The following is a 25,238-nucleotide window of genomic DNA, read 5'->3' on the forward strand; positions in this document are numbered from 1 at the left end:
TAAAAACAGCATATAAGGGGCTTTTATACAAATTTAATGCAGGGTTAATAATGATAATAATCGTTGGTTCACAGTTCAGAACTCATTAAGAGGCGGCTTCTAGCTTTAAAAAAATCTGCAGAACTGGGAAGGTTGTATCCCCCATATATATACAATTTTATTGGTTGCAGGAATTTGGTATAATAATTTAAATAAAATTCAGAGTTTTGAATCCGGCATCGTTTTGCGTGTCAATTCRTAAACCAAGTGCCATGGAATCGGTACATCGAAAATCTCTTCCCAACTATTTTGCAATCTATATGGCACAGCTGTCAATTTTTTGGTCCTTAAATGAAACTGGTATATATCTCCGCCAATGCCACCTGACTCTCCATCAATGATGAGTGACTCTCCGCCAATACCACCTAGCTCTGGACCAATGCATCAGCTGATTAATTTTACAATCACGGCTAAATCGATTTAATTAAGGGTTTCAGTTAGGAAAATATGGCGCTGTACAATGTGACCGGTCAGGAGTAGGCCTAAGCTACTAAGTAACTGCGAGTGAAAAGCAAAATAATCCTTTGATTTCCACATAAAAATCTGATTGATTTATAAAGACCAATCCCCATTCTCTGTCATTCAGTGATGTAAGAATATTTTAAGATAATACACAACGCAGAAGACTAAAGGTCAAGAAGGAATTAACGATCAATGGAAATAGTGCTTTTTCTGTAATAGGGAATTAATGATCAATGGGTCAGAGACATGGGAGGATTTTGTCTATACATTGAGCCTGAAACAGGATACTTGTAATCTGGCCATTGGCCCAATTTTACTGCAAGGAATTGCAGTTTATCAACTACAGGCTTGGGATGGGGGTTATAAATTACCTCCTGCCCCTTTGTTCTGTGGAGAGAATCACTGAGGACAGGGGAGAATGAACATCTACCTCTCAGCATAACATCTACGATTTGTCCCCTTTGAATAAACCTATTTTTCTCCGCCTGATTTGCTTTGGGGGTCTGTGTTATTGAAGAGTAACATCAACTACTAACAGTGATATTTATTCCCATAGTAATATGGATCCATCCAGATGTGGTTAGAAAACAATGTATTTGGTGGGCTATGCAAAAGATATGGGACATGCCTCGTAAACATMTTTTAATACTGTACATTTAAAGTCCCTAAACTCGGCAAGAGTTTATTGTCCTGCTGATAGCCCATCAAGGGTGGGTGGCTTCCAGCCTATCAAGGACACGTTGTTTGCAGAGTCCACAAACAGGAGGTGGAGTTCCAGAGCTCACAGGTGTGCCTGGCATGGATTGTGACTCCATCTTGTGACTCCATCTTGTTCCTTACCCTCTTCAACGCGTCATTCTCCGCCTGACTCCGCCTCACTCTCCACCAATGACGAGTGACTCTCCGCCAACACCACCTGGCTCTGGACCAATGCATCAACTGATTAATTTTACAATCAAGGCTAAAGAGATTAAATTAAGGGTTTCAGTTAGGAAAATATGGCGCTGTAGAATGGGACCGGTTGGGAGTAGGCCTAAACTACTAAAATAATCCTAACATTTTCAAATAAAAATCTGATTGATTTATCAAGACCAGTCCCCATCCTCTGTCATTCAGTGATATTTATTCCCTATTGTCCTGCTGATAGTTGAAATAAACTTCTGCATTTTGAAAGAGTATTTTTATCATTTTATTAACAAAAACATAAATACTGTACAGTATATGCTTTCGGTTGCTTGAGGTTTAGAGTTAGAAATGTACAACTTTAGAGTACTTAATACATTGCAAGTTGAGGGGGATTTTTTTCTCTCACACCTACAGTAGCTGAGCTATTAGACTATCCATTTGTAAAGGTTGAAGAGTCTATTGTCCTGCTAATAGCCCATCCTGGAAACGTTGTTTGCAGAATTCACAGCCTGCTATGCTTGAGAAAAACAAAATGCCTCCAGCTGTCCATCACTACTGTAAATAAAAACACAGAATATCTAAGGGGCTTTCATTTAATTATAATAATAATCATTGGATAACAGATCGGCTTTTAGAACTCATTAAGAGGCGGCTTCGATCTTCAATATAATCCTTAATTCAGACGGTTAAACCCATAGGTTTTAGGGCTGCAGTAGGTTAAAATAAACTGAAAATTGCGTGTCAATTCATAAACCATGTATGGTATAYATTTTTATTAATCACAATTTTCTTTAACCAATGTTGGTCTTTAATGCAGGGCTGACAGACAAGTTCCTTACTTTTTCCCCCTTCCACTTGATAAAGGTTCCAATTGATGAAGTGTATTTAACCACAATATTTGTTGTATTATTTGTTCTGTCTTTTCTGATGGATTAAATAAAAAAATAACGATGTTTTGGAGATTATTTATTTTTCAAATTACCGAAAGTGAGCGGTTGTAATCTGAATAAAGGGGAAAACGCCATTCTTGAACATGGGGTGAGACATTGTTACTAATTTGTAAATAAAGCCAGTTTGTTATTTAGACTGATTTATTTCTGTGTTTAGAGGGAGAGAAACCAAAAGCCCACTGTGCCTATTTTTCGAAAATCGTCAGTCCACATGTCAAGTGAAATTCCCCCATTGTATTTACCCAAGTTCTCTCTTAACTACAGGACCACCGAAAGTTTGTTGTTGTTCCCTGATGCAAGACTCTAGTGCCAGAGAAGAGAGACTCTCAGACTGAAAACACCTCCATTAACTTACAAAAAGATAGTCCATTTGTGCCACAGTTTAGACTACCGATAGATTAGCATTCTAACTCGTCCTTGTGATAGTGTGATGCAATGACAAAATGCCATCATCTACCACTAACGGTCACAGCATAACCTCGTAACTTTTAAAGGAGGAACCACTGTACGTCACCGCCAAGTCTAAGGGTAGACCTCGAAAATTCAAGCCCCTTTGGGTGCTGCCATAGAGTTACATTAGAAGTGTCCATCCAAGAAGGCTCAAGGTCATTGGCCAAGATAAAATTACGTCAAATCACGTTATATCAACAGTAGCTTTGGACTGATCATGTCAACATCATACYTTCAAAATCATAGCTAGCAGTCATCATCATGAATCAAGTCGACAGTCTACTGGCAAATCCTTTTTAATCCTTTCCATATGAAGAGAAATAATGAATAGAAAGTATAGATAAAACGTATCGGTGCTCATCGGCCATTGGACATAAACATCACACAACAAGTTGGAAATCGCAAATTCAACAATAAGTGGTTTAGAAGGAATCAGTGACAGTGGCTAACTGCAAGCATTGCAAATCTGGGATTAAGGGGCTCTTTTCCAAGTTTAAAATTATAAACATTCAGCATTGGCCATGTTGTCACTGAAGCATGATTTGTGCCTTGCTCAAAACAACTGTTTACTTGGAACTGCGAAAACTTGACTTCAGTGAGTTCAAAACAACTGGGAATTTCATAAATCCAGAGAATGCCAGACTTTGATGACAAAATTTGCTCACGAATGCCACCAGAATTTGCCCGCCATGTTCAAGTGAGCACAGCACAACAAGGTGAGTCCAAAAATATCTGCTGCATAAATGATGTAATATGCCAGGGAGATATGTATACTATAGTTAAGAAAGTAATACTAAGTGTATGTTGTGTAGTAAGCTGTTAGTAGCCCATGTGCCTCACCCTAATCCTTTGGTCTATTTACCCCTCTTAACTTTGCATACTGTTCTGACTTGGTGGTGCACATGTAGCCTATAACCTGTTTTAGAGAAAAGTAATCATTGAATATTGTAAGAGCTTTCATTGTCTGCTTCTATGCCCCCTTTATTTATCCTACGGTTCTGACTTAGTGTACAGGGAAAACACTGTAAGAACAGCCCATGTTCTGAATTCTGTCGCTGTACATTTCAAAAGTGCGAAACAAATAGTTATATTGACTACGTCCGTCCTAGCTCGCTCATTAATGTCTAAAACTAAATGATGGTTTGCCTCTCATCCGCGTCCCCTTACGCCATAGTTTGTACTGTACATCTCAATTGCCATTAGAAATCACATTTGTTTAAGCAAGTCAGCCATATCAGCTATGTTTTTTTTAAAGACAGTAAATGAGGCTGAATGAAATGTTTCGCTGACAGAAAATGCTCCGCTGATAGCCAGGTGTAGCAGTGTTAAGATGTTGGTACTGCTGTTGGGACAGCTTTATGTAGGCCATTTGTGGGCACCGTTTGTCACCGTTATAGTGCAATTAATGTATTGTTTGCTGGCATGCATTCCACTTTATTATTATTTTTTGCCCCACCAAGATTTACATGCTAAAATCGCCACTGGCAACACTGCTGGGTTTTTCACACTCAACAGTTTCCCGTGTGTATCAAGAATGGTCCACCACCCAAAAGACATCCAAGCAACTTGACACAACTGGGAGAAGCATTGGAGTCAACATGGGCCAGCATCCCTGTGGAATGCTTTCGACACCTTGTAGAATCCATGCCCTGACGAATTGAGGCTGTTCTGAGGGGGACTCAATACTAGGAAGGTGTGCCTAATGTTTGGTATAATCAGTGTATAACCTTGTGTGTGCGTGGCAGTCTCAAATGGTGAGAGACTATAGAAATTTGGAAAATTGGTTGTGTGTGAAAGAGGGAGAAAGACAAATTTATCATTGCCCTTGACCATCTTCTTAAGCTTGAGCAGGAAAATCGAATGACACTCTTCTCTCGCACACTTCTCTCACATCGAAATGCCACCGTCTTACAATCCACTCTTAGGTATTGTTGTACTGTAACAACGACATGTCTTGGCGCTAACGCCCTGTATGCCTGAAATCTTTCAAATACTTTAGCTGGGCTTGATTGAGCATGACTGGCACAATGGAACCAATGAAAGAGTCTCAAAAGTGAAAAGCCTGCCCATCTGGCACTCCARGTAGACTGAAGCAAACATTTAAAGATGGAATTCGCAGTAGGGGGAAACAGCGCCACTGTCCACCCCACGGTCGATGTTATTTTATTTATTTATTGACGAAGCAGAGGTGGGGAGCTTTGAGCATCATGGTCAAAAATATTGCAGTACATACAGTTAACTGACCAAATAAACCAACATACCGAGTGTCTTTATAGGGCGTTGGGCMACCACAAGCCAGAACAGCTTCAATGCGCCTTGGCATAGATTCTACAAGTGTCTGGAACTCTTTTAGAGAGATGCAACAACATTCCTCCACAAGAAACTCCATAATTTTGTGTTTTTTTTTATGGTGGTGGAAAATGCTATCCCAAAATATCCCATAAGTGTTCAATAGGGTTGAGATCTGGTGATTGAAAAGGCCATAGCATATGGTTTACTTAGTTTTCATGCTCATTAAACCGTTCAGTGACCACTCGTGCCCTGTGGATGGGGGCATTGTCATCCTATGGGGGCATAGCCATGGTAGCCAAGCATTTGTTACATGACCCTAAGCATTATGGATTGCTAATTGCTTAATTAACTCAGGAACCAAACCTGTATGGAAGCACCGGCTTTCAGTGTACTTTGTTTCCATTGCTTTGGCAGTTACCTGAATGCTGTTGTTCTATTGTGCTTGTGCAATGATGTCCGAGGGAATAAGAAACAGTGTTCGTTGTTTGCAGTAACTTCTTTGTTGTTGTAATATCGAAAATGGACGTGGCAGTTTCCCTATTAAAGATTCCAAGGTTTAAGTACTATTTACACGCTCTCTCCTAAAGAGGCCTGAGCCAGCCAATCAAAAATGACTTTAAAACAAATCAACTGAGAGCCGAGTCTCTATTATCTTCCCAGAGMAATCAGGAGTTCAGAAATAGAGCTATCGCAGGAATTTCTTTCACGAACATTCAAAGGATGGATAAAACAAAAATCGGTAACAAAAAGAGTGATTACAATGTAACGTCAGTGGTCTGTGGAGGTGCAAAATACATWAAAAAAATTCAGAGGAGAAGGATGTTTTCTGTATTGCGTCAGCTCTCGGAGGCACATAGGCCACGGGGATGGTGATGCGGAACTGTACTGGAACAGTCTGCAGGAGGGGTAGACCCACAGGTGTAGGAGGAATCCTCCTGATGCCGCTCCGCACTGCAGCTGCCCAAGACTGCAACGCCTAGCCCACCCCCACYGGCAGAGATAAAACGTGACACAGCAATCACGGCTTGATGAATGAGTTGTGATAGCGACGAAATTGCTCCTCGGTGGCTTTTGAAAGTTGCCTGGACGATTCTATATCTAATGAAATTAACACGTAGCACCTCACATGGCCTGCCGTAATATTATCTCTCTCCCTCGTCGTAACAGCCGCCACACTGGTTACATATTTAATTGGTAAGCGTACAGCCTTATAGATAGTATCTAAACAACTGGGCCTACTAAGCACAGCAGCGATACACCTTTCTGAGTGTATATCGAGGATGAGACTGTATTTACATCAAGGAAGCCTTCAGAGTCGGGGCATATCAACATTTACATTTGAGTCATTTAGCAGATGCTCTTATCCAGAACGACTTACACGGAACCTAAACCGGCTGCGTGCGTGCGCCATCGTGCATACATTTATTTTGTCCCCCTACAACAAATGCGATCACGACACGCAGGTTAAAATATCAAAACAAACTCTGAACCAATTACATTAATTTGGGAACAGGTCGAAAAGCATTAAACATTTATGGCAATTTAGCTAGTTAGCTTGCACTAGCTAGCTAATTTGTCCTCTTTAGCTAGCTTGCTGTTGCTAACTAATTTGTCCTGGGATATAAACATTGAGTTGTTATTTTCCCTGAAATGCACAAGGTCCTCTACTCYGACAATTAATCCACACATAACACGGTCAACCGAATTGTTTCTAGGCATCTCTCCTCCTTCCAGGCTTTTTCATCTTTGAACTTATATGGTGATTGGCATTTAAACTTTCATAGTATTACTACACCGACCGGCAACACAGTTCGTYTTTCAATCACCCACGTGGGTATAACCAATGAGGAGATGGCACGTGGGTACCTGCTTCTATAAACCAATGAGGAGATGGGAGAGGCAGGACTTGCAGCGCGATCTGCGTCAGAAATAGAAAGGAGTTCTATTTTAGCCCTTGGCAATGCAGACGCTCGTTGACGCGGGCGAGCAGTGTGGGTGCAATAATTTAATAACATAGATTTCTAAATTTATTTTGCAACGCTCGCGCACGCGACACGAGCGGTATGGTCAGCCTATTACAGGAGCAATTAGGGTTAAGTGCCTTGCTCAAGGGCACATTGACATATTTTTCACCTAGTCGGCTCAGGGATTCGGTTACTGGCCGAACGCTTTTACCCACTAGGCTACCTGCTGCCATCAAGACAAAGACGTCAACTCTATGAATGGCAAGCACTATATGGTGAAATACCACCCCACGACACCTTATTGTYAACCACTCTCTATATCTAAACCAAGTGGGTGGTCCAGCACATGTCTGTCATTCGGAGTGTGACGGCGTGACAGGGGTAACATGATTTATTATGTTGAAATACCACGTCACTATACTTTAACATCTACCACTCTCTCCATTCTAAACCAAGTGGAGTGTCCAGAACGTGTGTCATTGGGAATGTGTTGCTGTGACGGTTTACTCACCAGAATAGTGGTGATAGTGAGGGTGGTGTTGAAGAGAGTGTCGGTCACGTTGATTGATGGAAGCTTCCTCTCCATGGACAGGCCCTGCTCTGAGTGCCACTGGCCAATCTGCAAGGAGGATATGGATACACACAGGTACACGCCAACGCACAGACACACACAGAGAAAACAACAGTTAGAGAGTTAATCAAAGGGCTAGGCAGCAAGCAGCCTATCAAACTAGCCAAACAGACAATACTCTTTCTTCTGAGCTGAAACCAGTTTAAGAAGGCACTCAGTCACCGTGCCCTTCCCAAGGTCACCCTTAAAAGGGGGAGAGAGAGCGAACTAGAGCGGGAGAGAAAAGGGAGAGAGAGATGAAGCACAAAGACACATGCTGCTCCTTGAAGAAATACATTGGGGCATGTGTTCAATCAGGAGACAACAGAATGCTTTCATTAGCTCAATTACACCGAATTCTCTGAAGCGAGCCAATGTCCTCATTACCATTAGAGCTCGGCTGGCGCCCCTCCACCACTTCTCCTTGCACTCMTCCAGCAGGACCTTGTATGGTCATCCCATCCTGCCCTCAACACGCATGTCACTCAGTGGCGGTGCTACATCATGCCTAACTTTTAATTTGCATTGTAATTGCAAAGCAGTATGGTTCATTGGGCTCTCTGATTAATTCCTTTTGTTGAGGTATTGGTTAATTTATCATCCCCTACCAATCAATCCCTGGCCGGTGAGTGGCTGGCTGCATTAGAGTGGCTGCGTGCGTGTGTGTATGTGTGTGCGTGTGTCAAGTTGTGCATATGCGTCAGGGCACAACAGCAGTGGGGTCTAAATGGATTCTTTGACTATGTAGTTATCACATTTCACTGTCACAAGGCAATGAGAGGAATGGAACAATCTTTTTTATTTKTAAAAATTATTTTACCCCTTTTTCTCCCCAATTTCGTGGTATCCAATTGGTAGTAGTTACTGTCTTGTCTCATCGCTGCAACTCCCGTACGAACTCGGGCGAGGCGAAGGTTGAGAGCCATGCGTCCTCCGAAACACAACCCAACCAAGCCACACTGCTTCTTGACACAACACACATCCAACCCGGAAGCCAGCCGCACCAATTTGTCGGAGGAAACACCGTACACCTAGTGACCTGGTCAGCGTGCACTGCGCCCGGCCCGCCACAGGAGTCGCTAGTGCGCGATGAGACAAGGATATCCCTGCAGGCCAAACCCTCCCTAACCCGGACGAGGCTGGGCCAATTGTGCGTCGCCCCATGAGCCTCCCGGTCGCGGCCGGCTGCGGCAGAGCCTGGGCTCGAACCCAGAATCTCTGGTGGCACAGCACCACCCGGGAGGCCCGAATGGAACAATCTTAGCCATTAYACCACCTATATTTGACTGACTGACACATTACAGCCTAGGCTTTAATATGTACACTACCGTTCAAAAGTTAGGGGTCACTTAGAAATGTCCTTGTTTTTGAAAGAAAAGCACCGTTTTTGTACATCAAATTGATCAGAAATACAGTGTAGACATTGATAATGTTGTAAATGACTATTGTATGACTATCCTGATTAAGAAGCAATAAAACTGGCCTTCTTTAGATTAGTTGAGTATTTGGAGCATCAGCATTTGTGGGTTCGATTACAGGCTCAAAATGGCCAGAAACAAAGACTTTCTTCTGCAACTCGTCAGTCTATTCTTGTTCTGAGAAATGAAGGCTATTTCATGCGAGAAATTGCCAAGAAACTGAAGATCTTGTACAACGCTGTGTAATACTCCCTTCACAGAACAGAGAAAACTGGCCCTAACCAGAATAGAAAGAGGAGTGGGAGGCCCCGGTGCACAACAGAGCAAGAGGACAAGTACATTAGTGTCTAGTTTGAGAAACAGACGCCTCACAAGTCCTTAACTGGCAGCTTCATTAAATAGTACCCGCAAAACACCAGTCAACGTCAACAGTGAAGAGGCGACTCCGGGATGCTGTCCTTTTTCTAAGCACAATCAACAGCCTGATCAACTCTATGTGAAGGAGATGTGTCGCGCTGCATGAGGCAAATAGCGGTCGCACCAGATACTGAATGTTTTTCTTATCCATGCCCCTATCTTATTTTTAAGGTATCTGTGACCAACAGATGCAGATCTGTACTCCCAGTCATGTGAAATACATAGATTGGGGCCTAATGAATTCCTTATATGAACTGTAACATATTATGAATAATCTGGAATCAACTGGCATCTACTTGTGAAACACTGATTCATATCATAGAACGACTTTGTAATCCAAGGTGATTCATACAACACATGTAGATATTCAACGAGTCATCGTTGCACTTTTGGAGATTCACAATATTCCTGCTGCTTTTCTGTTTTTTTCAAGTCTTTGAACGTCACACAGCTAAGAAAAGTTTCCATGTTGTTTTTTTTCAAAGCTAAATTGCCGCCAATCCTTTCTACGCGCTTAACATAATCAGAGACTCCATTTGAAAGTGTACCATTCTTCTCATGCACAAATGGAATACAAACAGGAGCGTAACAACGCTGCACTAGCTGCCGACGGCTTCCGGGAGTTCGGGTGGGGGGGGGAGAGGAGGAGAATAACGTGTGCACATTGCTGGGATCTATCGGAACATTGTTCAGCAATCAGCTTGTGCAATCAGTTGTCAAGTGCATCTCCCCTGTAGAGAGTCGTGGTTGAAGGCTGTGGAAGGCAGCGGCTCAACAATGCACCACCAGGCACGGGCGGGCTGCGGAGGAGCAGAGGGGAGTGAGGAGAAGGGCAGACGGGTAAGGACGGGTGACGTGGCGGCACCGCAGGCTGCCGGGACAGAAATAGAGGGGCTGAGTACGTGTGTGTGTGTGTGTGTTCATTTGTGCGAGTGTGTGGATGTGTGGGAGGCTCAGAGCAGGAAGAGTTCCCAGGCATCTGCCAAAAGGGAGGAACTGCTCTGAGAGTGGCCCTCTGCTCAACTCCGCTAGCTTTGACAATAGGGAATGCAGCGCACAGCAGCTTGCACAAATACTGTAGAGATGAGACACAAGTGAGACTGCACACCTAACCATAAACACACACTTTAAACACACACAAGCCTWATGATCTGATCATGGTGTACATACAATACCATTCAAAAGTTTGGGGTCACTTAGAAATTAAGAGAGTTCCTCTGTCCAGTGTCTGTGTTCTTTAGCCCATCTTAATCTTTTMTTTTTATTGGCCAGTCTGAGATATGGCTTTTTCTTTGCAACTCTGCCTAGAACGACAGCATCCCGGAGTCACCTCTTCACTGTTGACGTGGAGACTGGTGTTTTGCGGGACTATTTAATGAAGCTGCCAGTTGAGGACTTGTGAGGCGTCTGTTTCTCAAACTAGACCCTCTAATGTACTTGTCCTCTTGCTCAGTTGTGCACCGGGGCCTCCCACTCCTCTTTCTATTCTGGTTAGAGCCAGTTTGTTCTGTTCTGTGAAGGGAGTAGTACACAGCGTTGTACGAGATCTTCAGTTTCTTGGCAATTTCTCGCATGGAATAGCCTTCATTTCTTAGAACAAGAATAGACTAACAAGTTTCAGAAGAAAGTCTGTTTGTGGCCATTTTGATCCTGTAATCGAACCCACAAATGTTGATGCTCCAAATACTCAACTAGTCTAAAGAAGGCCAGCTTTATTGCTTCTTTAATCAGAACAACGGTTTTCAGCTGTGCTAACATAATTGCAAAAGGGTTTTCTAATGATGAATTAGCCTTTAAAAATGATAAACTTGGATTAGCTAACACAATGTGCCATTGGAACACAGGAGTGGTGGTTGCTGATAATGGGCCTCTGTACGCCTATGTAGATATTCCATGAAAAATCTGCTGTTTCCAGCTACAATAATCATTTACAACATTAACAATGTCTACACTGTATTTCTGATCAATTTGATGTTATTTCAATGGATAAAAAAAAAAAAGTGCTTTTCTTTCAAAAAGTGACCCCAAACCTTTGAACAGTAGTGTATATCTAGTGTGCCTATGAGACAGAAGTGGTTTGGTGAACTACCTTATGCTTGTTCAATTAGACGCCATGCCTGATACCTGAAGACTCATGTAAGCTCCCAGAGCTAACACCAGTGGGTTAACACAACCTTAAGTTATGGTTCTTTAGCTATTCGGTCAAACTTTGACAATTTGATACATATCCAAACAATCTGCCATTTGAAACGGTTCAATGTCCTCACTCCTCCATATTCCCTGTCTGACTGTATCAATATCTTTGAGTGGCACTAAAAACAGCCGTTTCAACAATCCAGAACATGACACGGGGACAGGCCAAGGTAAATGGGAGTAACTGTCTAAGTGGCACCCATATCCTGCTAATTAAAATGAAGTATGATGAATCGGAGGTGTAACCAATGTCTTTCATTCCTCTTCACAGACAGGGACATATAATATCAGCGTCAAACGATGTGTTATTTTCCTTGTAGCTCCTTTGTCACACGGTGCTACAACTTATTCTTCTGGCCTTGAGTGTGTTGCAAGAACATTTTCCCCGAGGTTGAGAGAGAGTGTCGATCATCACGTCGATCGATCTTACCGAAACACAATATGGTGGTCACTCAATCCCCGTACTGCTTCTATACGCCACCTGAAGATCCAATGATGTGGACTCAGAACCCTTAAAAAAAACTACAATTAAAATACAGTGATTAAGCAAAGCGTTCCAAATTGAGTCCTCGCAACCCTTTTTCCTATGTTCTGATATGTTGCAACTGTTGACAGTAGCATAATAGTCCTACCGCACAGCTATACYTCCCTTTCAACTGCTAATCGAGCTGACTGCCTCTACACCTGCATGTGTAAGTCGGGTTGAGCCGTTCAGGCCTTCTTTTCTCCACTGACTCCTCAGGAGAAGTGTGAACTGAGAGAGCAAGAGAGAGAGAGAGTGTAATGTTTACTGTTAATTCTTATTGTTTATTTGACTTTTTCTTATTATCTAGTTCACTTTGACAATGTTAACATATGTTTCCCATGCCAATAAAGCCCTTAAATTGAATTGAATTGAGAGAGGGAGAAAGGAGGAGATTAGTGTCCTAGCCAGGAGTGGCAGTCATTTACTTGGGAACCAGAGCAGAGTGCAGAGTGAAAGGAAGAGAACAAATCAATGGAAAGGTGGTGAGGAGAAGAGGAAGAGAGCAGGGAAGCAGAGTGGAGCATGTGAAGGATTACCCCAGGCTCACTCTGGCACCTGAAATTACAGCGTATAGGTGCAAGATAAGGGCCCTAGCTCAAGGGAAAGAAACCGCTCCTAGATTTCACTTTGAAAGACACAGCATATCCATTAGGACATGGCAAACAGGGCTGTGTTTTCCGACAAATGCCTATATTATGCTATGGTGCTACTGCTACGCTACCAGTATCTTGTAGGGCAATGTAGACTCCAAGCCTTCGCTCTCTAGCGAAAGGATTTTGGTTATGATGGTGGATAAGGACTGTGTGTGTGTCTGTGTGTGTGTGTGTGTGTGTTCATTAGGCACGAAACAGAATGAGAGGTACTATGTGAACTTGTCCAGTAAGAAACGTGTGTACAGTAAGAACAGCGGTGTAAAGTAAGTAAAAAAACTTTAAAGAACTACTAAATTCCTAAAGAAAAKAATGTACTTTTTACTCCATACATTTTCCCTGACACCCAAAAGTACTCGTTACATTTTGAATGCTTAGCAGGACAGGAAAATGGTCCAATTCATGCACTTATCAAGAGAACATCCCTGGTCATCCCTACTGCCTCTGATCTGGCGGACTCACTAAACACGAACGCTGTGTTTGTAAATGATGTCTGAGTGTTGGAGAGAGCCCCTGGCTAGCCGTAAATTTAAAAAACAAGAAATTATTTACTCTTTTACTTTTGATACTTAAGTATATTTAAAACCAAATACTTTTAGACTTTTACTCAAATACTATTTTACTGGGTGACATTCACTTTACATGAGTCATTTTCTATTAAGGTATCTTTACTTTTACTCAAGTATGAGAATTGGGTACTTTTTCAACCACTGAGAAAGAAATGCTTGGTACGGTGTTCCCTWTTGAACAGGTCCCAGGTGTGCCTGTAGTACTGCATCTCTCCAGGAGCAAGATGGTGGATCACTGCATAAATAAACGCTGCCTCGCTTAACACAGAGATGTACACTTTGCTTATCAATGTTATCTCAAAAACCATTAGTAGAAATGTATGCTATAGAGAATAAAGACGTTCTACGTGTGTGTGCGTGCGGCCGACTTGGTTCTGTTATATTTCCGCTCTAGTAATGACCACACCAGTCAAGGAAAGGCCAGCGCAAAAGGTCATGCTCGTTTATGTGCTTTCACGACGTGACCTTTCAATACAATCAAAATTTCAATTTGCACCGCCTACTAGGCGAAAAAAAAAATTATTGTTAGTTCCACGATGCAAAAGACAGTTTCCCGCATTCATTATTTGGCATTATCGGTGCGGTGGCCGCGACGTCACGTTCTCTGTTGGCATAACGAGCACGAGCGCTGAGCGCTCGATTGGGAGAGGGGCCGAACAGCCGCCTAAGCACTTCAAAGCGCACCTCTGAGCCGCGGGCCATTCCCTTTCTCACAACACACACACACAACACACACACACACAACACACAACAACACACACACACACACACACACACACACCACACACACACACCACACACCACACAACACACACACCCACACGCAACACGCACACACACACGCACACACGCACACACGCACACACGATGCCTCCAAAACACTGTCCCTTAAAAACCACAGACCCAAACAGCTGATTGTTCAGCAAATGTCTCTTGATCCATTCTTGGGCCACACAGTAGCAGGGAATGGATAGGGACCAGGTCTTAGTTGGAGACGGAGGTTAAATAAAGTGCTACAGGATGCAGCAGACTGAGGGGATCAACATTGCTGAGGGTCCCTGCTTCTCATGGGAGCATGTTGTATGATCTTCTAGTGGAGGAAACACTAGTACCGGGCCACACACACACCTGTCTATGTAACGGCTATACTGCTATGCCTCTATTAGTGTGGCTCTGCTGCTAAGCCCCGGCTCCTAATAGCACTGCACAATATAAGGTCACAGACAGACAACAACACACACATGCATGCGCAGTGCGCACATACGCATACGCACACACCCACCCACACACATACACAMAGTCTCAGTCAGCCTTGAAATCCGCTAAGGCTGGGGGATCTTGCAAAACAGCTCATCCATTCTGCTTTTGATCTATTCCCCATCTCCAATCTGCCTACAAACTGACAAAAACAAAATAGAAACGAGCATGATGTCTCAGAGAGACCGAGCCAGAGAGGGAAAGGGGGAGAAATGGGCCAGATAGACACATAGGACACTCTGAGTGTGGTCCAAAACTTGCACTGTAATCTGCATTAAAACCATGTTCACTCAGAGACAGCTAGCAGACAGCTTAATTACAGTTAGCAAAAAACACACAGGAAAATCACAGAGCTATACAGTCGGACTTAATCTTTCATCTCTGAAATCAGACGCAAAGGACGTGAATGAAAGCGTCTGCAGAATCTCTTTTCAGGAAACATATGCTGTTCTCAAAGCCAACACTGACCCCCAGGAAGCACTTTCAGCTCCATCACAATTACTCTGGGAAAGAGGAGAGAGACAGAGCAAGTAGGGATAGAGAGAGGGAGAGAGGGAGAACTCTGCCCTCACGTCAGAGGGGAAGAAAGAAAGGAGCTAGAGGAGCAGGAGCGATCTCATTAGCTGGGTAAAGACCTTGTCAGATGATGACATTCAGCTGGAGGAAAGTGCCTTCTCTTTCTTTGAGCTGGGAAGTAGTGAATGTGAGTGGATAAAGGATTACTTTGTGTGGTATGTGGTCAAACTGGGTGTGGAGATGGACTCCTCAAGGGCCAATGAGTGGCTGTGCCTGGGTACACATGCTCTCTGTCTCCTGCTAGGACTTTAAGTACAGTATATGTTCAGTTTCACTCTGAGGAAAAAGATCTTTGGCTAATACTGTCTGGAGGCTAGTGCTTTATGTTCTATTCTCAGAACTGTCCTGCAGACTAGAGGTTGACATGGGAAAAGGACTCCCACGAGTCTTGTGGGTCCCGCGGGATTCTGGCAGGAATGGGAGTCAAGTTCTAGAGTCAAGTTTGGGACAGGACGGTGTCGTGACGTGACTATCATTAATGTGATGACAGTTATTTTATCAAATCAATTAACTATGTTTAATTATTACGTGATTAAATGAATCATGTAACAATTAACTCATTAGCAATCTTGGGGCAACACGGAAAAAGTTTGTTTAATGAGTTACCGTTTCCCGAATTAACTCAAGAATATATCAGAATATATTGTTATTATGCCAGTCATTCATTAATAATTTGTTACCTCATATCATTCTGAATATCGTTGACTTGAAATCTGCACGAACACTAGTCTAAATGATGATTCAGCGATACACAAATTGGCTTAACTTCTTTCAGCTAGGGGGCAGAATTTTTATGTTTGGAAAAATAACGTTCCCAAGGTAAACGGACTATTTCTCAGGTGCAGATGCTAGAATATGCATATAATTGACAAATTAGGATAGAAAACACTCAAAAGTTTCCAAAACTGTCAAACTTGTCTGTGAGTATAACATAACTGATTTTGCAGGCGAAAACCTGAGGAAATCCAACCCGGAAGTGCCTTTTATTTGGAAAAATCACTGTTCCGTTGCCTGCCCCGCCTCCATTTAAAGGGGTATCAACCAGATTCCTTTTCCAATGGCTTCCTCGGGCTGTGACCAGGCTTTAGACATAGTTTCAAGCTTTTATTTTGAAAAATGAGCAAGATTTTTCAAAACGCGCCAGGTGTCCTTTGATTAGTTCCTGCGCGCGACAGATGTAGCTCGACATTTTCTTTCTCTGTAGTATTGAATAGGTTACCGTCCGGTTGAAATTTTATGTATGTTAAAAACAACCTGAGGATTGATTATAAAAAACCTTTGACATGTTTCTACAAACATTACGGATACTTTTTGGAATTTTCGTCTGCCCTTCAGGACCGGAACGAGCTTGTGGTTTTCTGAACATACCAAATGGCGCAAACCAAATGGCGGTTTTGGGTTATAAAACTAATCTTTATCGAACAAAAATAACATTTATTGTGTAACTGGGAGTCTCGTTAGTACAAACATCCGAAGATTATCAAAGGTAAGCGATTCATTTTATTGCTTTTCTGACTTTCGTGACCAAGCTAATTTAAGGCTAGCTGTTCTTAGTGTTTTGTCTAGTGATTGATAAACTCACAAACGCTTGGATTGCTTTCGCTGTAAAGCATATTTTCAAAATCTGACACGATAGGTGGATTAACAACAAGCTAAGCTGTGTTTTGGTATATTTCACTTGTGATTTCATGATTATAAATATTTTTAGTATTATTTTTGAATTTGGTGCTCTGCAGTTTAGCGGTTGTTGTTGATGAATGATACCGGTAACGGGATCCGTGCATCAAGAAGTTAATTATTTATTTACTAACTAACTAAATCACACAGAAATACATAAACACACACAATATAGGTTGAATTGATTACTAACATAATGCTATGAAAAGTCTCCAGTGGACTAACCCGATATGACGGCTTGTTACACAATGAAAGGGGTGGGGAAAGAAAGACCCATCGTACATACAGTTGGAAAACTATGCTCATGGGAATGTGAATACTTTGCACATGAACAACCGCTCATTCGAAAATAATTGCAATGTATATATTTACGCTTGTATGTCTTTGTYGTCTCTCTCTGTTGAAATCGCCCGGTCCATCTATGAGGAGTCGTTCGACAGAAAGTCTCTGGTTGTGTAAGTCTCTGGTTGTCCACCAGAGGTCACAATGTCCTTTGTAGTTGTAATAGGCTTTCGTAGTTCATTAGACTGGATCCTTCAGAAATGTACCAATGGTCGTTCGCAGAGATCTTCCTTGTGTCTTTAGTCAAAGTTCTAGACTACTTTACATTACCCAGCTGGAGACTGAGAATGTTTGGTATAGTCTTCGCCTTCTTCGCCTTCTTTTCAGAGGGTCTTGCCATTTCGTTAACATTCAGCTCACGCTGACGTCACACTGGTCTGTATTTAAATTGCAACAATTTCAATATGTAGCCACCGCTCCACGCTTTCTGGTCTGGTAGAGTCTAACCATTCATGACGTCCGGCTCAACACTGTCCGCCTGCTTGGTCTCAATGGTTGATTATTCAGGGTACAGCTAGGACCACTTTACACACCAGCAGCAAGCCGGCATGGTTTGGTCTGTATCTAAATTCCAACCATTTCAATATGTAACCTCCGCTCCACATTTTCTGGTCTAATGTAAATTTCGAAAGTCTATATAAAAAACAATTATCTCATTTAGAATGCTAAAATCACAGTTGCTCAACATATATATGTAAATCTGATAACTGGGTCGTATACATTTGGAGAGTTAGAGTTATTTAGTTATACCGTCCTTAATGATATCACAAAACAACAACTGATTTGACATGATTATTGTTTGGAGCCCCACTAAGCATTTCCCACATTTTTATGTTATAAATATTGTTTCAATGTCCAATCTTTTGATGGTGAAGTACTGCAAAGTCTCTCTCTGTTGTAACACTCAGACATTCCATTCTCCATACTGCCGGGCCAGAGAGAGAAAGTTTACGACCGATTGCTAAAGTCATCAAACCGGCCCACTTCCTCTCTGGTGGGAGAGAAGGGGGGCTCACTTTGATCCTCACCCAGGAGGGAAAGTCATGACAACAAGATAGGATCGAACGGGAAGTACAGGACTAGTCGGCTCACTGTCACTCACTCTCGCGCCTCCCTCCAGTTGTAACCACAAGTCAACCCATGACTAACAAATTAATTAAAACGAAAGAGCAATGTTTTAGCTAAATTTGATAAAGATGTCTTTGACAACAACGGAACCGAGTACACGACTTGAAAAAAATGCTGCAGCTTAATCACATACCAACCAGAGAGTGGTACAAGAGGCCTGAAGTGGCAAAGCTGCTCTACTACCAACAACGCTACCGGTCAAGCCCAAATGTTCCTACAAAATGAAATGCATGCGGAGACATACATAATAACACATATCCATGAGTTCATCCGACTCTGGGTAAGTAGAAGGGCTGCCTTCATTACCAAAATCACAAAATGTGCTTATTATCAGCTGTGTGTGCAGGCAACTATCTCGTGAGCACTGAGAAGCAGGCAAATGGACCAGTTGCTATGGCTACTCCCACGCAGAGCAGTGGACAGACAGACAAGCAGCTAACAGAGGAAATTATTTCCTATTTCTGTACGTAAAAATGAGCATGGGATTGGAGTGATTTTTATCGGGACGGGACAGGAAAGTACTGGAGGCTAGTGCTAATGTTCCATTCTCAATACTGTACTGGAGGCTAGTGCTACTTGTTCCATTCTCAATACTGTACAGGAGGCTGGTGCTACTTGTTCCATTCTCAATACTGTACAGGAGGCTAGTGCTACTTGTTCCATTCTCAATACTGTACTGGAGGCTAGTGCTACTTGTTCCATTCTCAATACTGTACAGGAGGCTAGTGCTACTTGTTCCATTCTCAATACTGTACAGGAGGCTAGTGCTACTTGTTCAATACTGTTGCCTACTGTACTTGGGTATCATACCAAGATAATTCTCAAGGGCATAGTACATATCCAAAAACCCATTTGTTTGCAGTATAAAATGACTGTCCTTGGCTGCTGTGCCAGTATCAATGAATGAAACTGAATACATAGCAACTGTGAAACCTTCATGTAATTCATCTCCACCTCTTCTCAAGCTCTAAAAAAGTATTTCTTACATAATCAGGCTCTATCTGTGCCTCATTCAGCTCAGAGCGTTGTGCAGGTGTGCAGTTAGTGACTGGGGATAGCAGCAGCACACTAAAAAATAAATGTCCTTTCACACGAAGATATCACCCAGAGAGTACCTAATTGGGAAACTTGAAAGGGAGCGGCTTAGCCCTCAGAGCACTATAGTGTTGAGTTAAGCTTCTGGTCCCCGACACTTTGTGAAGGTGTCAGCCCGAACACCAGCCTCCACACTGGCACATTAGCCCAAGCCACATCTGTCAGTCCTGCTCAAAGAGACGCTCATTTTCCGGTTTAGTCGTGGGCGACTACGCCACATGGAACCGTCATGAGGTCTGATCTTCTCACAGTTTCAAACTGGCCTGCTCCTGTACTGTCTGCCTGTGTGGAATGTCAAGCTCCCCTCCTCCCTGTGCCGCAGCAGCAGTCAGAGATAGTTCTCAGACTCTCCGGTGATAAAGGAGAGCAGAGAAGAAAGGCAGATTGGCGAAATAAACGGGGAACGCCGTCGACAGGAAAAAGTAAATAAATCCAATATAAAGAAGTGGAATGCAAAATGGGGATGTTTACTCTAGAAGTGCGGAAGCTCTGTAAATAACAGAACTCAAATCATTTGATGCAGATTAAAGTGGCCCACTGTGCAAAGTTCCTCTTCCCTGTGTTCTCAGAGTGGAGGAGAGATAAAGGGCTTCCTCTTTTTTCAATCTTCTCTTCTCCTCTGTTGGGTTTACTTGTGAATAACCTTGCTTTTGTGGATTACAAGGGCAAGCTGTGCCTTGAGATACATGCAGTCAACTAACTATATAGCAGCTAGCTAGAGTTGTTCCCCTTCAACCATTCTACTAAGCCTACTGGTACTATTACCCTTTAACATACAGTTTGTCAAGTAAGTCATACCCATGGAGATCTTACTAAATTACTAGAGTGGCTATTTCATAAACCTCTCAAAGATCCAGAATGGGGTGAAAATGGCAGCCATATACTCTGAGTCGATAAAAAAAATAAACTTTCCCATTGACCCCCATTGTAAAAGAGCAGATTTTGTCATCGATTTCTAGTTATTCAGAAATAACAAAACATGCTGAAAAGCTGCTGTGTTGTTCAATGTAGTAACCAGGTCAAAAATCTACATGTTGCAATGTTCCCACGTAGGGAAATAAAGCCTGCGAGAAGAGCCCTTTGGCTTCAGGCTATTCGGCATGGGGAAAGTGGGAAATGTGGGGACCCTGTGTCCAAGTATGCTACACGTAGCTAGTGGTTACACTATATATACAAAAGTATGTGGACACTCCTTCAAATTTGTTGATTCGAGCACACAGCCATGCAATCTCTATAGACAAACATTGGCAGTAGAATGGCCTTACTGAAGAGATGTGACTTTCAACGTGGCATTGTCATAGGATGCCACTTTTCCAACAAGTTAGTTTGTCAAATTTCTGCCCTGCAAGAGCTGCCCCGGTCAACTGTAAGTGCTGTTCTTGTGAAGTGGAAACGTCTAGGAGCAACATTGGCTCAGCCGCGAAGTGGTAGGCCACACAAGTTCACAAAACAGGAGCGCTGAGTGCTGAAGCACATAGCGCATAAAAATCGTCTGACCTCGGTTGCAACACCCACCCCGAGTTCCAAACTGCCTTTGGAAGCAACATCAGCACAATAACTGTTCGTTGGGAGCTTCACGAAATGGGTTTCCATGGCTGAGCAGCCGCACACAAGCATAAGATCACCATGCACAATGCCAAGCTTTGACTGGAGAAGTGTGAAGCTCACCGCCATTGGACTCTGGAGGAGTGGAAACATGTTCTCTGGAGTGATGAATTACTCTTCACCATCTGGCAGTCTGACGGACGAATCTGGGTTTAGCGGATGCCAGGAGAACGCTACCTGCCCAAATGCATAGTGCCAACTGTAATGTTTGGTGTGCAAGGAATAATGTTCTGGGCTGTTTTTCATGGTTCGGGCGAGCCCCCTTAGTTCCAGTGAAGGGAAATCTTAACACTACAGCATACAATGACAGTTTGTGGAAGGCCCTTTCTTGTTTCAGCATGACACTGCCCCTGTGCACAAAGCGAGATCCATACAGAAATGGTTTGTCGAGATCGGTGTGGAAGGACTTGACTGGTCTCCACAGAACCTAGCTAGCTAGCAAGCACTCACTCATGTGGCTGCTAGCAGAGTCATGAGGGAAGCCCTACAAACTAGTGAGAACACTCGGGAGCAGAACATTTAAAAAAGTTATCTTTAGACATGTTGTACTTTTCTTAAATGTAGTTTTGTAATTGACAAAAACAAGCAAACAACAAGAAAATTGCACTTGAAGAAGGTTACGTTTTTGTTGTGAGCCAGTGGGGTAACCTAGGTAGTTTTCCCCACAGGTAGGTGGGGCCCCAACATTCTGGGTGTGTTCGTAATTCAGTGTCAAATCAGAACGTTGTCAGATTGTCCGTTTGTAAATTCAGAGTGTTCCAGTGCACACACTGGACACTTTGGCCGGGGAGTAGGGTTGACCCGAGCGTTCTGACCTCAGCTTCGGTGCRTGACTGCCGTTGGCTAGCTTGCGAGCTACTTCCAGACTCAAATGAGAGAACACCTCAATCTGGCAATTTTACTTGCCCTAGTAGAGCTGGTTAGGCTGTTTTCATGTTATCTAGAGAATTGGTGACTGTAACTGTGCTGCTGGCAACAAGTGAATTTGGTTATTTTGCCGATGTTTACTGACACCGGTCATATTCAACAGGTATTGCGTGTTCGTAAATTCATCAGTTATTCTATGCTCTGAAATCAGAGTAGACAGCCAGAGTGAATTTATGAACGCACCCTCTATCTAATACCGACTGGGACTATTGGTCCGGGAGAAACCCAAACCTGTAATGGAGACGCAGGGCGTCAGGAAAGCAGGTGCATTTGGAGAGTTTTATATAAATTAGCATGTAATGATACAAAAACAAGAGCAGCGTTTGGACATGAGAACATAAACAGAGGCAATAACACCTGATGTGAAATGACAACAGAGTGCTATATATAGGGGGAGTAATCAGGGAAGTGATAAGGTCCAGGTGTGCCTAATGATGAGGCGCAGGTGGGCGTAATGAAGGGTTGCCAGGTGGCAGGTGTGCGTGGTGATGGGTTGCCAAAACCAGTCTAATTGGAATGAATAGCAGTGGAGGCATAATCCAGATTTTACTTATGCAAGAAAATAAAAGTGAGGCATATGATATTAGAAATTGTGTAATAGAATTGTTAACTTAAAATATTGTCATATAAATCATCATAAAAACAGCTTGAGGTTTTCTAAGAATTTTCTGTATAAACAGACTCTAAAATATATGTAAAAAGACCATAAATGTCAACATTTTTATTTTCTTGAAAAGCTGCGAGTGCTATTATATGATACAATATCAATACAAGTCCTATCGTCGACTGATTTCAGCCAGTATATGGCTGTGGATTGACTGCATTGTTTGAATGGAATGTTGGCATATTGGCAGTTATTTTGAAAAATGTATGGAATCGCTCCTCTAAAACTGTCTGGCTAGATAGCTAACACACATACAGTGCTGGTAAAACGATGCTTGACCAACTCCCTGACCAAAATGGCTGACTTTGATCCCATCATAAGAATATTAAATGTCCATTCTAGTATTCAAATTCCTAACTCTATGGTCATACCTTAGACTAGAGGTCACCATTCAACAGTTGGCCTTTACCATACTGCATCTAAATGGTCTGTATAGCAGGAACCAATGACACTAGAACCAATAAAGTTATATCATTGTACCTCAGGGGTCAAAAAATGTACGCCCCACAAATAATCATGCCTGTACTCACTTAACAACAACTGAATCCCTAGTTCTTAGTGAGGGAGGAGTGCTTGTCATGGGTGCTAGAGGTTGTGGGTCACATCACAGTTGCCTCCACACACAGAGATCTAAAAGCCCACTCTAGTCCCATCACACTAAAGCAGGTGTGTCAAACTCTTTCCGTGAAGGGCCTAGTGTCTGCTGGTTTTTAGTTTTTTTCCCTTTCAACTAAGACCTAGACAACCAGGTGCGGGAGATCTTTACTAATTAGTGACCTTCATTCATCAATCAAGTACAAGGGAGGAGCGAAAACCCGCAGACACTCTGCCCTCTGTGGAATGACTTTGACACATGTGCTCTAAAGCCTTCCCACTCTGCCCAACACTAATAGCCAACCCACTCTGCCCAACACTAATAGCCAACCCACTCTGCCCTAACACTAATAGCCAACCCACTCTGCCCAACACTAATAGCCAACCCACTCTGCCAAGCTAAGACTGTGTTTAGGGCAGAGTGGAAGGCTAGATGTGGTTAGGGCAGTAGTGGGGAAGGCTAGACCGTGGTTATGAGGCAGAGTGGGAAGGCTAGACGTGTTAGGGTTGCAGAAGTGGGGCTAGGCTAGGGCAATGGGTGCTGCTGTTTAGGGAGGTAGGAAGTGGGAAGGCTAGCTGTGTTAGGGCAGAGTGGAGAGGCTGACTGGTGTTAGGGAGAGTGTGTTAGGCTGACGTGTTAGGGCGACATGGAAGGCTAGACTGTGTTAGGGTGCAGAGTGGAAAGGCTAGACTAGTTTAGGCGCAGAATTGGAAGGCTGACTGTGTTAGGGAGAGTGGGAAGGCTAGAGATGTGTAGGGAGAGAATGGGGAGTGGGGCTAGCTGTGTTGGGCGCAGTGGAAGAAGGCTTGACTGTGTGTTAGGGCAGTGGTGGAGAGGCTTGACTGTGTTAGGCGGTAGAGGTGGGAGAGGCTTGGACTGTGTGTTGTAGGGTAGGCAGTATGTGGAGAGGGCTTTGACTGTGGTTTTAGGGCACGTTAGTGGTAGGTTGAGGCGTGAGCTTGGTGTTAGGGGCAAGTGTGTGAGGAGGCTTGACTGTGTTAGGGCAGAGTGGAGAGGCCTTGACTGTTGGGGGTTAAGTGGGGCAGAGGGACTTGATTCAGGGCAATTGAGCTGTTGTTGAGGGCAGAGGGAGAGCTTGACTGGTGTTAGGGCAGAGTGGAGAGCTTGACTGTGTTAGGGCAGAGTGGAGAGGCTTGACTGTGTTCGGGCAGAGTGGGAGAGGCTTGACTGTGTTCGGGCAGAGTGGAGAGGCTTGACTGTGTTAGGGCAGAGTGGAGGAGGCTTGACTGTGTTAGGCAGATGGAGGGCTTGATGTTGTTGGCTTATTAGGTGGCCAGAGTGGTTGGCTATTAGTGGTAGGCCAGAGTGGGGTTGGCTATTAGTGTTGGGCAGAGTGGGTTGGCTATTAGTGTTAGGGCAGAGTGGGTTTGTGCTATTAGTGTTGGGCAGAGTGGGTTGGCTATTAGTGGTAGGCCAGAGTGGTTGGCTATTAGTGTTAGGGCAGAGTGGGAAGGCTATTAGTGTTAGGATAGGAGTGGGTTGGCTTATAGTGTTATGCAGAGTGGGAAGGCTATTAGTGTTAGGGCAGAGTGGGTTGGCTATTAGTGTTAGGGCAGAGTGGGTTGGCTATTAGTGTTGGGGCAGAGTGGGTTGGCTATTAGGTGTTGGGGCAGAGTGGGTTGGCTATTAGTGTTCGGTGCAGAGGGGTTGGATTAGTGTTCGGGCAGAGTGGGTTGGCTATTAGTGTTAGGGGCAGAGTGGGTTGGCTATTAGTGTTTGGCAGAGTGGGGTTGGCTATTAGTGTTGGGCAGAGTGGGGAAGGCTATTAGTGTTAGGGCAGAGTGGGTTTGCTATTAGTGTTGGGCAGAGTGGGTTGGTATTAGTGTTGGGCAGAGTGGGTTTGGCTATTAGTGTTAGGGCAGGTGGGTTGGCTATTAGTTGTTTGGCAGAGTGGGTTGGCTCTTA

The 25,238-nt window shown here is 43.4% G+C and overlaps 1 protein-coding gene across 1 annotated transcript in view; it reads right to left on the reverse strand.

Moving 5' to 3' along the window:
- grik4 (glutamate receptor, ionotropic, kainate 4) overlaps positions 1-25,238 on the reverse strand; it is a 219,238-nt gene that overhangs the window by 34,462 nt on the left and 159,538 nt on the right. Inside the window, 1 exon segment of the mRNA XM_070438230.1 lies at positions 7,575-7,682. Within this exon segment, the coding sequence (XP_070294331.1) occupies positions 7,575-7,682 (108 nt within the window).

Source organism: Salvelinus sp. IW2-2015, unplaced genomic scaffold (genome assembly GCF_002910315.2).
Source record: "Salvelinus sp. IW2-2015 unplaced genomic scaffold, ASM291031v2 Un_scaffold611, whole genome shotgun sequence".
Taxonomy (NCBI): Eukaryota; Metazoa; Chordata; class Actinopteri; order Salmoniformes; family Salmonidae; genus Salvelinus; species Salvelinus sp. IW2-2015.